The sequence below is a fragment of the Molothrus ater genome, chromosome 4 (genome assembly GCF_012460135.2).
Source record: "Molothrus ater isolate BHLD 08-10-18 breed brown headed cowbird chromosome 4, BPBGC_Mater_1.1, whole genome shotgun sequence".
Classification (NCBI taxonomy): Eukaryota; Metazoa; Chordata; class Aves; order Passeriformes; family Icteridae; genus Molothrus; species Molothrus ater.
In genome coordinates, this window is record NC_050481.2 from 64196559 (window position 1) to 64213642 (window position 17084).

The 17084-nt window shown below is 35.6% G+C and overlaps 1 protein-coding gene across 1 annotated transcript in view; it reads left to right on the forward strand.

The window, feature by feature from the left end:
- Positions 1–17084, forward strand: part of POLN (DNA polymerase nu) — an 88495-nt gene that overhangs the window by 59880 nt on the left and 11531 nt on the right. The window contains exons 20-22 of the mRNA XM_036382401.1: positions 1868–1978; positions 6008–6086; positions 16781–16848. Of these exons, the coding sequence (XP_036238294.1) occupies positions 1868–1978; positions 6008–6086; positions 16781–16848 (258 nt within the window). The remainder of the gene's footprint in view (positions 1–1867; positions 1979–6007; positions 6087–16780; positions 16849–17084) is intronic.

Consider the following 17084-nt stretch of genomic DNA (forward strand, 5'->3'; position numbering starts at 1 on the left):
ATGATATATTTAAAATAATTTAGCATTCTTTTCTTTAAAGTGAGTGAATTTCAATGAACAGACTTCTGGGCAAGAGAATCTCCTTTATGAGTTCAGTAGACAGGAACATCATGACTAATACTCTCAAGTCATCACAGCACCCTTGTCTAATTACTTCTTACTCCTTCTTACATTCCTGCCTATCAACCATTTTAACCATTAATGGTAGAAGGGCAACCTGTTTAGGTTGTACAAGCTTTAGAAATCTGCAGCAGATCAATATTATTTAATATTTTTCTTGTTAATCCACCTTGGATTCTAACTTTCAAAAAAAAACCCAAAAAACATTCCAACCTATTAACCTATTGAGTTCATTAGAAGGTGATTTTTCTTAACTTATCTGCAGTTCAAGGGTGAGCAGCACGGCTCTGACTAATATTTTTTAAGTGTTATGAATGTCTGATGCTCCTTGTAGACAACAAAAGCATATAAATAGTTCTGTTATGAGGAAGATATTTGTTAGTGTATATATTACTATCCTGCTGTTGTTTTTATGAAATTACTGACATATTGAAAAGACCACATTAAGGCCTCATTCAGGCATGCATTTGCAGATTAATCATTGACACCAGGCACCTTCTTTGCCACTGTTACATAAATGATGGTGCTTGTCTGGGGATGCTGCTCAGTTATGAGGAGTCACTCCTCACAGGAATCAGGATATTGCAGCAAATCTGATTTTACCTAAGAATACAATATTTCAAGAATTCCATCTTTAAATGCTGTTTTTCATGGAAAATGTTAGTTAAATTGGGAAGACTGATTTGCCAAAGAATACCCTAACTTCCTGATAATTCAGTTTCTTGTTTCAAAACTGGTACTTTTGGTATCAGCCCTCCTGGAAATGCACTAATTCACAGAAAGCTGAATTAATTCATCCTCTGCACACAAGCTTGGGTATGTGTTGTCCATAATAAAGTGATAACTTTTTGTTTGAAGAGGTCTCCTCACCGCTTGTGCTTGCACAGCAGAGGAGATGAAACTATGTCAGTCTGAATTTTCATGGTATCTAACAGCGATTCATGGGTAGTCAAGGTGATCAGAAATATAAAGAAAAAGATACATTTTTAACATGGATGGTTTTTCATTTTTCTTAAAATAAGAATAGAAGTTTATTTTTGAAGATAAGCTAAGTTTGTGTGTGTTATTTTGACAAGAGGAACCTCATATCTCTTTTCCTATCTCAATTCCTCTCACTTGTGCTCCAAATAGAGTTTTTTTAGGAAAACACATCATAGGGCCTAACATAAAGCTTTAACTATGTTTATTTTAAACTAAAAATTCCCACCACACGAGAGTTAAGGAGGTTTGGCTGTGACAGGAGCACAGAAATACTATATAAAGAAACTGGGGAAAAAAAATATTTTTTTCCCAAAAAAACCTATTTTATATTTTTGGGAAATAGTAATTACTGATTTAATTACTCTACAAATTGATTTTTCTTTTTTATTCCCAAGTAAACTATTCATTGTGTGGAAAGCTCTCATTATGGCTGCTAATAGATAGCTAATTCTGCTAGGTATTTATAGTTTCATCTCCCACAGAGAGAGTTTGCTGGTTTATCAGTAGACATTCCTAATAAAAATTTAACAGCCTTAAAGAACAAAAGTTTTCCTTGTATAGCATGTACCAATTCTCTGAATTAAATAACACTTACACCAAAATGAGTGTTTAAGTAAGCTCTGACTATTTTCAGTGAACAAAATATTAAATTGACTCAGGCAGCACATAATTACAAATATCTGTATTATTTTCAAAAATTAGTTTTGAAATTTGATTTTAATCACTCTGTATCACATAAAAGTAATTTTTGTTTAAATCCTGCAAGGTTATGTGGTTTCCATAATGGGACGCAAAAGGCCCCTGGCCAACATCAATGCACAGGATTACAAACTCCGCACTCAAGCAGAGAGGCAGGCTGTAAATTTTGTTGTTCAAGGTAAAGATCTGCCTCCCTACCTTCCTCTCTACCCACCTGTCTTTATCCCTGCTTGGCTTTAGTAGGCAACAACTCTGATAATCTCAGAAGAATGAATATTACAGTAGTCTACTAGAGTAGGCGTGAGTTTGCCTGTGAAAAAGAAGTTAAAATTATATATTCCATCTACCTTGGAAATTGCCAGAAAACAGAATAATATAATAATAATGATAATATTAATAACAGCAACAGTATAAATGTCCTAATTCACTACAGTGCTCTGTGATAGTAAAATATAGGTATTGATACAAACTATGTATAGAGAGAATATCTAGAATTCCATTCTTCATTGTGTATTGTTTCTTTAGACACTTTCCTTTCTGGTTCTTATAATTTGTTACTCCAGAAGGGTTTCAGTGATTCTTTCTTTGATTCTTTCTGTGATTTCTTACAGATTCCAGCTTTTATTTTGCAAGGTAGCTTTAGTTTCAGAAATACAGAATGTTACAATAATTGTGCATTGCTATTATTTGTTTTGAAATCCAGCCCATTCTTTGCAGAAACTTCAAACATAATTCTGTAGAGAGCAAGAAAAAAGGTATTTTTTTTCCACAGGAAACCATTTTACATATAGATTGGAAATGTAAAAGTCAGCATTCTGTGCTCATGTGTTAGTTAATCTGATGCAATAACATATTCTGGTTAGGTCACTTGGAGCTCAGGTGTGTACAGAATTTAGCCACCCAAAGGAAAAAAAACCTGAGCTGTCAGCCCAAGACTGAGATCCCTCCTACCTTGGTGTCACTTAGAAGAATTATTTCTTTAATTGGATGATGCTGACAGGGTTTTCTTTAAGTTACCCTGGAAGTGTACAATTTACAGGCAAGGAAAAAGTGCTTTCTAGACATGGTGATGGCATGCTCCTTCTAAAGTTATTTGAATTTTCCTTTTCCTTAAAGTATCATTTTCTCTCCAAATATTATTCATTTTAATGTTTCATTTTTAAAATGACTTAAGTATTTATGTCATGTTTGACAGTCTGAGTACTGTCTCTGCAAAGATACCTACAGGTCTAGAATTCTAATTCTGATTCTCATTCTGTGAGTCCTGCAGTGCACACAGCGTTGCACTGATAAAGAGACACAGCCCCCTGAGCAGCATTTGCTGTGTCCATCTGTCCCAAGAGCTGGAGCAAGGCTGTCTATGGAACACTCACTTCTATGTAGCTCCAATAATGAGATTGTCAGATTTTGCTGTCAGTTCAAGTGATACTGGAGGACAAATCTGATGAAAATATAGTGTAATTGTTACTCAAAATGGAATGTTAGAAGGTGTGGTGAAGCAAGGATTAAAAACTCTAAAATATTCAGTATTCTCAAATTTTATAAAAAAAGTAATTTTAGACTACCATGATGTTTTAATTTTACGATTTCAGCTATAAGATAGTACTTGAAGTTTGTAAAAACTTTCAAAATTATAAAACTTTTTATCACATTTAGTTTACTAAACTGCGTTTCATATGTGTTTTATATTTATGCCTAATAGTCGAATTTAAGTAGTTTACATTTTGTTTTTAATATCAGCAACTGATAGCAGAACATTTCAGATGCATGACAATATCGAGAGAAATGTAAAATTGCAGCTTTGAATTATTACAATTGGGTTTCTCACATTTCTTTCATAGTGTTTTTTCTTTTTTTGAATATTTCCCAGTTTAATAGTTTTCACCATTGTACAGCATATTATTCTTCAGTTGCACCTATTCCTATAGAGCAAACAGTTTGTTTTATCTTTAATTATTTTTTTATAATTATTTCTTTTTTAAAAGGAAAATTATTTTCTTTTTAAAATAGGCTACCTCTAAAAATCATATTTCAGTGAAAAATATTTTGAGAAGCCTTTCAAATTTTATTACTCTACAATGTTTCATAAGGAATGTATCTAGAACGTATCTCTTGTGATGGACTAAATGCTCAGTATAGTTTTATTCTCACAATCACTTAGAAGATATTTACCTGACCTTTGCTGAAACAGCCTTTCTTACTTTTTATATCAGTTGTCCCTTTTTGTAACGTGTTGAGTAGTTTGCCACATCATTTGAACAGGAAAACAAGACAGGTATTTCAGGCTAAACCTACAGTCAGACGTTGCCATCTCAATCATCAGCTGAGGGTCTGCATGGGTGCAGTTAATGAGCAAAACAGTCTGTGCATGAGATCCAGAGGAGGCAGTCATAGATGACTGTGGAGAAGGAAGAGATGTTAAGCCTTTGTCCTTGTTCTCTTGGATATTCTTCCCTAGAAAAAAAGGTCCCACTGTATCCTGGGGGACATCAGGCGCAGCCTCCCTGGCCAGTCCCTGGCCCACTCTGCTCTGCCCTGGTGTGGCCCCACCTCATGTCCTGTGTGCACGTTGGGTGCCTCCATAGAAGAAGGACATCAAACTGTCAGACTGTGCAGAGAGTCACCAAGACAGTGAAAGGGGTTGAGGACAAGACTTACAAGGAGCAGCTGAGGTCCCTTGTGTTGCTCAGCCTGGGGAAGAGAAGGCTGTGGGGCGACCTCATCACTGCCTACAGGTTCCTCAAGGGAGGCAGTGCAGGGGGAGGTGCTGAGCTCCTTTCTCCAGTGACAGCTGTAGGACCTGTCACTGCAGGGAATGGCAGGAGGCTGTGCTGGGGAGGTTTAGGTTGGATATTGGGAAAAGGTTCTTCACCCAGAGGGTGGCTGGGGACTGAGCAGGCTCCCCAGGGCAGTGGTCACAGCCCCAGGCCTGAGTTCAAGAAATGTTTGGGCAATGCTCTCAGTCATATGGTTCAGATTTAGAGTCCTGCAAGGAGCAGGGAGTTGGGGAGTTGGACTTGATGACTGTCACTCTTGTGCCGGGGTCGGGGCAGGAACAGGCGAGAGGCAGGATCGTAGCAAAGGCAAAGAAGGCTTCATTCAAAAGAACCTGTGTGGTTTTTATAGAGTGGTATGATAGATTCTGTTCTATTGGCTAACTAACAGAAACACCTTTCTCACACACTGTCCTTGAGAGGAGTAGAAAAATAAAGTAGAAAAACACCACCTGCAAATTGTTCTAGCTCAACAAGTTATCACATCTTTCCAGCTCCCTAAAACTTCTCACAAGCCGCTGTGAGAAATGCTTGCTGTTTCTCCTTCTCTGTCCCATGGATCCACAGATGATCTCTGTGTGTCCCTTCAGGTTGGAGATTTCTGTGATTCTCTGATTACCTCTCAGCAGAGTACCCTTGTCACTTGGCTACCTGGCTGTTCTCTGCCCCTATTCTGAAAGTTGAATCATTTGGAAGAAAAAATTCAGAATTCATCGACTTACAGGGTTGTAAAAATGACCATGATCTAGGACATTTAGGATGTTTAATGGGACAAGGAGGATTATGGTTTCCATTCTTTACTCAAAGGATTGTTTCTATATTTTATCAGATAAATCTTTTGTGTAAAATGTTTGGATCAGAACAAAGCCCTTTACCAAACTGCAGACCTGGAGAATTATTCTGTCTTGATGACCAGAAATATGTCATTTATTTTGTGCCATGACACTGTTTTATGCACCACTGCTCTTAACACTGTAATGTAATGAATATACTTTACATATACATGGAAATATGAAAAAGTGTAAAATTAAGGCTCCAAATTGAAATGCAGCACTGAAACAATGTTCTGACCTTTTGTGACATTAAACTTTAATTGATTATTAGATAAATTTTAATTAAAGCTTAGAGATAGATAATTTCATACCTTTTTTTATAGAAAGTAATTTTTCAACCTATAGTCGTGAATGACAAATTCACCTTTAATTAACACATGATGTCATATTGTTATTTTCTAGTTTTAATTAACATGTAATTACTTCCTCTGTTATTTATTAATCTTAATGTTTCACTTATTGTATTAATTGGATCCGCTAATTTTGAAAATTTTTATTATTCAGAATCTTCTGATTTTTTTTGTTTCTATGCCATAGTTTCAAAAAGAACATTTTCTTTTTACATGCTTTAAATTAAAACCAGATCACTTGCTTTTGTAGGCTCTGCAGCTGATCTTTGTAAAATGGCTATGGTGAAGATTTTTGCCTCTGTTGTCATTTCTCCAACTCTAACAGCCAGGTTAGTAATGAATGACTGCAAAACTTCTTGATTTCAAAACAGAATTGGTTTAAATGAATGTGTTTCTGGCATTTTAAGCAGCTCTAGGACTACCATGTGTACCTCCAAGTCTTTTAACAAGCAAGGACATGCAGAATGCTTTTATACATTTAAAGTTATATCTTTGTGCTTAAATGGTTGGATCTATAAATGCATCCCAAGGCGTTGAAGTGCCCCAGGGTCATTTAAGCTCAGTCAGATCGAATTCAGTGGTAGTTCTGCACCTTTGAAATCAAGCCTACTGATCATATCCTTCCTGTATTTGAGTGTATTGTACAGTGGGAATCGAACATTCAATGGGCTGGGAAAAAAAACAGGAATCAGGAAACCAGTGCTCAAGCAAAATAAATGAACATTTTTTCATTCTTATATAGATGGCTTTTCTTTAAAGAAAAGCTTGGTCATCATGATTCTCTTCTGTTGTGACTGCTCAGAGTTGGGTGGGAGATCACAGAATGTCCTCAAAGAGTTTTATGCCAGTAGCAGAAATAATGAAGTCTACTTTTCCTGTGGAGAAGCTGGTCCAGACAGCCACTGAACATTATTATTTGCTGCAATAAAAAGAGACTTTGAAGTCAAATATGTAGAAAAAACTCCAAATAAGTGGTTTCTCATCTTTGGTAATGCAAAGATTTTGTAGCAAACAATCCAGTAGAACATGAATTGGTGCAGTAGAAGTTCAGACAAAAGCAGAGTAGTGCAAGTAGGGCAGAACATCAATGTTTCTGTTGAAATCTAGAAAGGATGATAACAATTTAGCTGTAGCAATCATGCATTGAGGACTTCTGTAAGTGTGTAGCTCAGTACAAAGAAATAGGGTTTATCCTTCTGAATGTACTTTTATGGGTATTATCTAATCCTATAAGTAATTTGTGTGTATTAGTGTGTGTATCAGTTACACACAGCAGCGTTGTCTTATCTGATCAGTGTTTGAAAATACAATTTCTAATTACAAATAAAAGTTCAGTTTGTTGAATTCAAAGTAGTTGGATTCATTCCTATGCTAAAAACACAACAACTTCTGAATAACTCTTAAATGTTCTTGCAACTTTTTAAGCAAAATACCATTGAACTATTAAAAAAAAATAAAGTAAGTGACCCACTAGTACAAATCTGAAAAGGGAAATTGTTCTTTGGTGGAGATCCTGCCTGCACTCAGACAATGATACATTTATGTATTAAATGTTGGATGATGCACTATCACATATTGCATTGTACACTGCCAGGCAGATTGCCTGCACTGATTATAATTCATTTTGCTACCTGAGTTGAATGAAGAGCCCAGAATCTGTCAGCTGTGGCATGGATGAAAATTTCTGTAGCAGTAGCAGGCATAACTGAGTTAGATGAGTGATAGAGGAACAGCCAACAGCTTTTAGTGGAGGAGGCAAGTGGAGGTGGTGCAAGGGCAAAGGACATACTACATTCTGTAGTTCCTGCCTGGCACACAGATCTTTAGGTTCAGCAGCTGCCTGTTTGTTGTAATTCTGAGAAAGCCAAAGTTTTTTGCTACTAATGTCATGTCTGATTAAGCTTGTGAATGTTTTTTTCTCTCAACAGAAAATTTTACTTGGGGTTTTCTTTCCTAAAATTATTTATTTTAAAGAAGTAATGTCACCAAATGGCTAAGGAGGTAACAGACATGGGGAAGTATTAGAGCTGTACATGTTGAAATTCCTGGTGTTGTGAAAGCATAGGGGAATGGCTACACCAGATAACAGAAAAATATCACTGCCTATCCTGCTTGTTCCTATCATAAATGTCACAGCTGGGAAAGACCAACACTGCAAGGGCATTTAAAAAGGATAGACTGTATTAAACAGGGTTTTTGAACTTCTGCCAGCCATTAACAACTGGATGGCTTTGCTAGAGGAGAGTGTTTTAGTAGTCAATAATGGCTCCTTGCTGTAATATTTAGTAGGTACTTACAGACCAGGCTTGTCAGAAAAGCACAATCAATGCCTTTGTAAATTCTGTAAACACTTCCCTCCTTGGACAGTGGCATTTGAAAACGTCATAAGGATCTTGCCAAAAGAATATGGGACTGAAACTTGAAATATTGTGTTTCTGCTTGTCTGCCAGGTGACATTCAGTTGGTTTTTTCCAGTGGTCTGTTTCTTGATTTTCTTATCAGTCAGGTCAGGATAATGATTCTAACATCCTTTATAAAGCCTTTTGAAAAATATTGTTGAAAGGAAGTGTGGACATAATTGGTGCTATTGTAACAGTGGGAATGTACAGTAGCTCTTCCAAAATAAGAAACATAATCAATCTCTAATTATCACTCCATCAGATCATATTCATTCCAAAGACAGCACACAACTATCTTTTCTTCTATCTTCATACCCCTGTAAGTGTCTTTATTTCCCTGTTAGAATTTCTAATTTTGGAAACAGGATTTTCACTTTGAACAGCATATCAAAGGGAAATATCATTTTTACATGCTTTAGAAGTGATTATGAACATTTACCCTGGGAGACAGTATTCTATTAAGCATAGCTACGTTTTGGCTAACACTCAACATTTTGTCTTCCTTACCTTAGAAATAGAGAAAAAATAATTCTAAATAAGTTCTTACAGTTTTTAGTGTTAGTTTGCAGGTATGCTTGCAGTTTTCACTCTCAACACTGCATTCATTGTTCCTGTGCTGGAGGCTGTTCAGCAGTGAGCAAGCTCTGACCCAATAGTGTGAAGCTTCATTTTTGTGTGACTAGCAGTCAGTAGATTTTTAGTTCTTGTTTGCACGTATGACACTGTATTTGGAAGTCAGGGAAGGTGATGCTCTCTGATGCTTCATCAGAGAGGTGTTCTTGATGAAACAGTGTGATCAATTCTGTCAACTAACAATCTCATTTTTCTCTTTATGTTTCTTTATCTTCTAACTCAAATACTAGCCTAGCAGCTTATGCAGTTGACAGTAACAAGGTAATCAATTACTTGGAAGCAATTTTACAGAAATCAGGAAAAGTAGTATTAAATGTAATATATATGATACAGATCTAATATTAGTGTGGGTTGACTACTGGCATCAGTGTTAATATCTCTGCATTTTGTGTGGTGCTGACAAGTAATCAAAAGTTTTCAGACTTCTCCTGTATTACCTAGATCTTTCTTAATATGTTCTGCTGCTGCTGTCCAAGTTGCTCACAGAAAATGTGCTGCTAGCATAAATTATTGAAGTGCCAGCTTTTACCCATCTGATGCAACCCACAGAACCTCCTCATGATGTTTCCTGCAGGCAGATGATAGCAGAGAAACTTTTGAAACAAGATCAAGGCATACAGTAGCAGCTGAAAGAAAGATTTGTGGAATTGATGAGAGTGCAAAGGTGAACTTGGTGAACTCATATGGACAGTTGTATTCTTTTCTCTGTTTAAAACATCACTGCAGTGAGAGTCACAGGGAAACTTACTGAGAAAGAAGGGTGCTGGCAAATTGTGGAAGAATTGCTGCCTATAGCATTGCTTGTACATATTATCATTTTGTAAGCTGAAGAAGCACTGATGTTACCCAAAGTCTACCAGATATTACATGGACTTCTCAGTATCTCAACAACATGCACATGAATTTTAACAAGTCTACAGAACTATTGAGTAATTTGGTGTGAATCCACCAAATCTGCTTTTGCACGAAATTATTGTTCCTTCAGCACTGGACCTGTGCCACAAACACACAGCTTTACTTCTCAGCATGTCTGGAGCCCAGTTAAAGAGACAGGTTCAACCACAGGCCAAATATAAATGAGTAATCTGAAAAGGAGAAACCATCAGCAAATAAAAGGAAAAGGTTTATTTTCTTGGTTGATCCCAGCTGCTTTTCAATAGCAGTGGATGTTGGAGTTTTGTATGTCTTCCTCAAGGAACACCTTAATCAAGCTAATGATTTTCTGTGCTGGTGAACTGTAAATACAACTCACTTCTACAGATATCTAAATTAGTTAGAAACAGCTCTTATTGTCCCAGTAACAAGTATTGTTTTATGTGACCTGGATTTTTTCAGATAGAAGTCATGTGATCAATCAAAAATGATTAATTTCTTCAAAGTGGCTTTCAGTTTTAGTACAACACAAGAATCTAGCAGCATTTTTATAAGGTGTGTAGGGATTCAATAATTATTACTTTATAAACTGCTTATAATCTCTCAGATTCATACAAAAGGGCATATTAATAAGCCCAACTTCCTGATTGCATCACAGTTTCAAACAAATAAATGAAGTAAAATTCGTAGTGCTGCTGCTATGTGTGTTGATCGTCTTTAATTCTGGGCTTAAAAATTACATCCATCTATCTGTTTCTTCAGGAGTGAAAGAACTGTTTTTACTCATGTTTCTTCTCTTGCAGTTAACCAGGATTTTCAAATAAATGCTTTTTGCTCTGGTGTTCTGCCCACAATTCCCACTCAGTATGTGCCCAAACTTCCTTAATGTATTAACTGTAGCAAGATGATTAACTTTTATCCTTAGCCTGATACTGGAGAAATTGAAGTACAAGGAAAAAATAAATTCTGGATTCTGCTTGAGAGGAGAATAAGATCGTTGTTTCACAGACAAATGCTTTTGTTTCTGTAGCAGAAGGAAATTTCTGAGGTCATATTGCACTCTCAATAGCTGTTGTCTAATGTGTAGCTCTTTGCCTCCCAAAGAAGCCAAATAACATTGAATTTCTATGCAAGCTGTAACTTTAAAAAATCATCACTTTCCTCAAGCAACCAAAGCAGTATTTTGCATCTATCCACAAGATGGTGAGCTGTTACCTGAACACTTCATGCTCAGTGAGCCAGAGCAAATCAGACTAATTTATTCTTTATAGAAAGAGCCAAGTACATTTAAAATGCTGAAATATCACAGCCAAAAGGGACACGCATGATTTAGCAGGTTTTTCACTATTCCTTTATGTAAGACATTCAATACAAATAAATATATTTCATTTATAAAACCTTTTTGTAGGTCACTTTTTAGATTTGTATGTTTTCAAACATTTTGGATACATGCAAAAATTCGATTATCTTTAATTAGCCATCTGTTCAGTTTCCTACTCTTCATGATGTAGCTGCTGAGAAAACCCATTTCACAGGCTGGCTGAATTTTTATGGTAAAAATTTTAAAATAATTTGGTCTTTATAATGAAAACACTGAGAGAGGTAGCTTAAAGTTAATGCAAGTAACATCTATTCAGGCATGATGTATCCTGAGCTATGGCTTTTATATTACAACATTAGGAATCCACATAGGTGCAGCCTCAAAAAAATTTTTAAAAGGGAAAATTCTACAAAATATTACAATATGCTAATAATCTTGTTCCTTTCTTACATGACAATAGGCATTGTGTGCCCTGGAATCTGTGGGCTTCTGTGGGGAAACTGTGGCACAATTACCCAACAGGTAGTGTTAGTAGTATCAGAAAATAAATGAGTGTTACAGTATAGGGAGCATGGATATTTCTGAGAGGAATTGGATCCAGCTTCCATCTGGTCCATTATCACTGAGTGTGGCCAGTAACAGATGCTCCAGGAGGGAGGTGTAAGATCTGTAGAGAGTACAGATGTCTGTCTGTCTGTCTGCAGATTTTCATCTTCCTCTGCTTGTGGGGATGAGTCTAAGTTCTGAAATGTAGGATTTAAAAGCCTTCCACCAAAATCATTGTATGTCATAATTCTAAATATTCTTGACATCCATGCAAGTGTTTTTTAAATGAGTGACCATTCTGGCTTTTTCTGGCAAAGTATTTCATTACGTGCCTTTTTAGTCAATATTTTATTTTATTAAAAATTTATTTTATTAAATATTAATTTATTAAGTGTGAATGTGTCAATTTTTCAAGTGATTAATTTTTTTTTACTTTAAAAAACACGAAACGTATTTCCAGTTGTTTTTTGGTTTTGATGGATTGGGTTTCATTTTTTTTCCATATTCCCCCATTTGTCTGATTTTAAAATACCTTATTGTTTTAATCTTTCTTTTTTCCTAACCACTTAACAGTTTTTATGCTTTTTGGGTTTATTTTTAAACTTTGTACACATAGCTTTTAACTGTGTACTCCCATATCTGCAATTTTGAAGTCTCCCATTAGGCATTTATAGGTTTCAAATTCAAAACAAAAAATGTGGTGTTACTAGTTGGATTATTATTTTATTGATTGATTTGCTTATATCAAAAAAGGGGAAGATCATAGGATGAGAGACAAAGTAATCTTTGGGATATAAAATCTGATACTGTTGTATAACCTTCATTTCACTGGTCAGAGACATAGTGCTTTTTTAAATGAGATGAAAACCTTGTGAGAAATAGAAAATTAGAAATATTTTTTAAATATTTAAAAATATTTTAGAGAATATTTTAAACATAAGTATTTCAAAGTTTATTCTACCAAGTGATCATTAATGCCCTATTTAAAGCGCTGTACTTTTAGTAACTCTTCAATGTTTATATTTTTATTGTTCATATATAAATACTTAACTGCTAACATTGTTTTAAATTCTCAAGATTTATTATAGTTTTTTATTCACTAGAATTTTTTACTCCAACCATTAAGTTATAATGGATTTCAAATAATTAATCTTCTTCGCTCCTTCTCCAAAGACCATCCTTTTGTTTTAGGAAATCTCCTGTTCAAATATGATTTAATTTTCAGTATCTCTTCAAGTTAAAATATGTCATATGTTGTGGAAATTTTACATTGGTGTGCTCTAGTTCAGAATCAGACCTGTGACCTTGTCCTGCACCACTTTTTTTCTGAAGATGTAGGAGTGTCCAGCAGGAACCATCTTAAACTTTAGTCTGGGCTCTCAGCTTGAAGGCTCTTGGTGAGAATAAGGTGCCCTCAATTCCTTACAGAATTATAGTATCAGTTAGGTTGGAAAAGACCTTTAAGATCATTGAGTCCTGCTATGTTGTGCATGATGATCAAACCCTCTTTTTTAAAGCTTTTCCAGTTGCCCAGTTTTAAACCTTATTATAATTTATTTTCTATTCAAATTCTTAAAACAGACAGCTCAATGTAATAATCATAGAATCAGTCAGGTTGGAAAACACCTCTAAGGTCATTGAGTCCAACTGTTAAGCTGGCACTGCCAACTCCACCACTAAACTGTTGGTGGTTTATATTTTATCTTTCTACAGGCCAATCTGGAAAGCTAAATCATGTTATGCTTTGGTGTGTTGCTAACAGCAGTAAAAATTTCCCCAGTGATGCAAAAACTATATAAAAACTGTACAGAGGGTTAATCTCTGCCTAACTTCAGGTAACTGTTTTGGGAGGTGGCACTGCCACAAAGCCACCACACAGAGCTGGGGTTTTCCAAGTGTGAGTTCAGAACATCTAGGTCAGAACCAGCCTTAGTCCCTTGTCTGCAGAAGAATCATGAATTTAATTAGTTTGAGCATCTCTTGGCACATTCCAACATCCTGAAGCACTGCATGTTGCTGTTAAAAACCTCCTTCTGATGAACACTACTATGATAATCCTCTCTTTCTTTTTTCCCCTCTCCTACACTGGCCTCTTCTAGTGAACATACCTGCACTGGAGCCTGCAGCATGTCATGCCACAGTGCTCTTCTTTTGAGTTTAGACAGAAAGTTGTTTCTTTTATTGATAAAGAAAAATGCAGTTGCTCACTAATAAGGTAACAGCTGTTTTGGTGAGATCAGTTCAATAGTGTAATAATTTCTAGGTGTTTGAAGTAGTCATGGAAAGCCTTCCAATTCTGTACTTCAGAAGAGAATAGTCCAGACCTGGAATATATTGATTTCCAGTAACAAACAAAATCTTCATTAGTTGTTTTATTAGACAGCTGGCCTGGTACTACAGAAAGATTTGCTCTAACAATATGGCTTCATAAATAGAATACTATGAAAAAAATCTATTGAGAACAGTTTAATTAGTTTTGGCATATATAATTTATTAATATGATTATGATACAGTAGTAATGGCTGGGCTGATCCACTGGAGCCTGAGAATTTAGTCTCTGTAATGCTTTATAGGAAACTGGAAGAATGATCAATGTAGTGTTAAGAAAATGAAAAATATCTTCTTTTTAAAATCCTATAGTGCAGCGTAATAGTTTAAGATGGCTGTTGTATGCTGGGCACACTAAAGTGGTGTCAAAAACCATGTTGAGACTGGCACTCACATAAATATTTCTGCATTTGAAGGGTCAGGCTGTAGCACTATTTCTAGTTCCACACTACAGGCATGCTCAGATGCAAGTCATGTTTCTCAGTAAAGGAAATCATATGTGTACTCATCAATAATGATGCCTAATTTTTAGTCAGGCAAGAACATAGTTAATAAAATACTAGTTTCTAAATCAAAGGCATTCTTAACATCTGTAGAATTAAAAATGTACTAGTGTCTGCCTGGTTTGCAGTTTCTAATCCAGTTGGCCATAGCTTTTAGCACAAGATAATGAGAGGAGCTTGCTATTGCAATATTCCTTCAAAGTGAAGAGGATTCAATTAAGCTATTAAGCAAAAGTTTAGGAGCTTTTTCAAACTTCTTTCACTCAGACTATGCAATGGCTAGGTGGGTGCATGCAGAGGAATGGTGAAAACTGTAAATTTTGAATGTACAAATTGCTTTGAATTTTTCTTTCATCTTTATTGATGTCACATTGAATGCTTCCTTCTGTGGAACAGCATATTGCATGAAAGTGTTATTACTTAAGCAAGCTTGAAAAAATGCAGGTGGCCTTGTACTGCAAGACCAGAACTCATTATTTGCTGTGAAACATGTAAGAAGAAGAGATAAAACATCATCAAAATTATCTATCTTGTTTGATGAAGATTAAGGAGGAAATAGTGTGTACTATTTCATTATTGGCATCAGTCTAGGAAATCATGTTTAGTGTTAATTAAATCTTCTGTAATATCTTTCATTTGAAAATAGAAGTGTATTAGAAATACTCATTCCTTAGATCTCAGAAATATTATTCCCATTTTCTAACTGAAGGCATTGGTTAGGAGAGCAGCAGAGCTAGACAGAGAACCAGCAATGCCAACTTCTAGTTCTGTATTTAGCAGAGAGAACATGGTCCTGAACTTCAAATGAATCTCTAGATGTGTAAGATGGGGCAGATGCAACTCTGCAGCTCCAGGCAGCTCCTGAGTTAACTGGCAATGCCGCTGAGCTGATGGGCTGTGATGTTCAGGATGATGTGCATGAGAAACAGAAATGTCCTTTAGCCACGATGGAGAGCTAAGCTAAAGGAGCTGGGCTGCATTCATTTGGTGAACTGGAGCATGTAGAGTTGTGTCAAGTCTATTTTGCTGTCCAGAGAGAAAATTTCAGGTAATTTACATTGCTTCCACAGGTTTTTGGACATACATAAGATAGCACTTAATTCTGGTCCAAACCTGCTCCTCCTGTTTTACTTTTAGCATGGAGGTGAGGTGATCAGTTGTTACAATGCTGAGATGTTTTGAAAATCCTATTCTTTCATTCCTAAATCCTGAAAAATTTATAATTAAGTTTTTATGTATATTGTAAGTTCTTCTAAGAAAGGACTTTTCCTTACCAAATATTCAGAATATATGGTGCTTTAATCCTGACTGAAGGCATGAGACACTACTCTGGACAAACAATAATTCTCTATTGTGTTTTTATTGCACTGGTTTAATAAATGCAATTATTTTCACTTATTCAATTGATTGACTGTTTATTCATCTTTAATATTCACTGTTCTGATTTGTACCTTTTGCATGTCATTTCAATGGTTATCAGGATATTCTTGTTTTAATTAATTTACTTGAATTAGAAATTACAACTTTTCATGTAACTGTGTTCTCTTGCTACAGATGATCCTGGTCTTTTCATCTATTTCTTTTTTTGTGTCCTGTGTCCTAATTTCCTTTTAAAAATATGTTAATCTGTTTCATTCTGCTTCTGACTGTGTTGTAAGTGACTAATAATTTAAGATCTATTATTAGAGCTCACCACACTGTTAGTCAATGTCACACTGTAATTTAAGGCAGTGTGAAACTATCTTAAGAAGCTGTGAAAAGTTATAAGTCATAACCATATTGATGTTTCAGCCATTTGAAAAGAATTATTTACTTGAATAACTGCTATTATTAAGAAAAAGTATTAAGAAAAGTCTACAAGTGACTTAAGTGATTTAATTTAAATCATGGAATCACAGCATGGTTTGCATTGGAAGGGACCATAAAGACCACCTTGTTCAAGCCCCTGCCATGGGCAGGGCCACCTTCCACTAGACCAGGTTCCTCCAAGTTCTGTCCAACCTGGCTGTGAACATTGCCAAGGGTGGGGCATCCACAACTTCTCTGAGCAACCAGTTCTAGTGCCTCACCACCATCATGAGGAAGAACTTCTTTATATCTGATTCAAAAAACCAAACTATATTAACAAAACATTGTCTGTCTCCATAATTTCTTGTATTTTTCTGCAAATTAGGTTGGTTTTAAGTGATACCTTGTTATGGCATCAAATCCCTGAATGACATTTATAAGCTGGCAAGCACAATTTGGGTTTACAACTACGGCTTTCATGTTTCCAGAATATAGGGAGAGGCAATTCTTAAGTCCATTAATGATTTTTAAATTTTCTTTGGATGTTTATTTTCACTTTAACTTACCCATGAATGGAAAGCACTGTTAAATTTTTTTTGCATATATTATCTGATATCTCTGAAATTTTTCAGGTTAATTGCTCAGATCCATGACGAATTGTTGTTTGAAGTAGAAGATTCTCAAATCCAGGAATTCTCAGGTAAATACAATCTCTCCTGCTCTTTTCCTCTTAGAGAATAAAGAACTAATGTAGTGAGAAGAAGTGCATTGCTTCTCACAATTAAGAAAATGTATACTAAGCAGATTTTTCTGAATGTCTTCCACCACTGGCTCGTATGTAGATAAAATGTGATATACTCATTTGGAATTCATTAGCATGATTATTTGTATTTAGTTTTTTAATCAAGATTTCATCATCCACTGTGTGAATCCTGT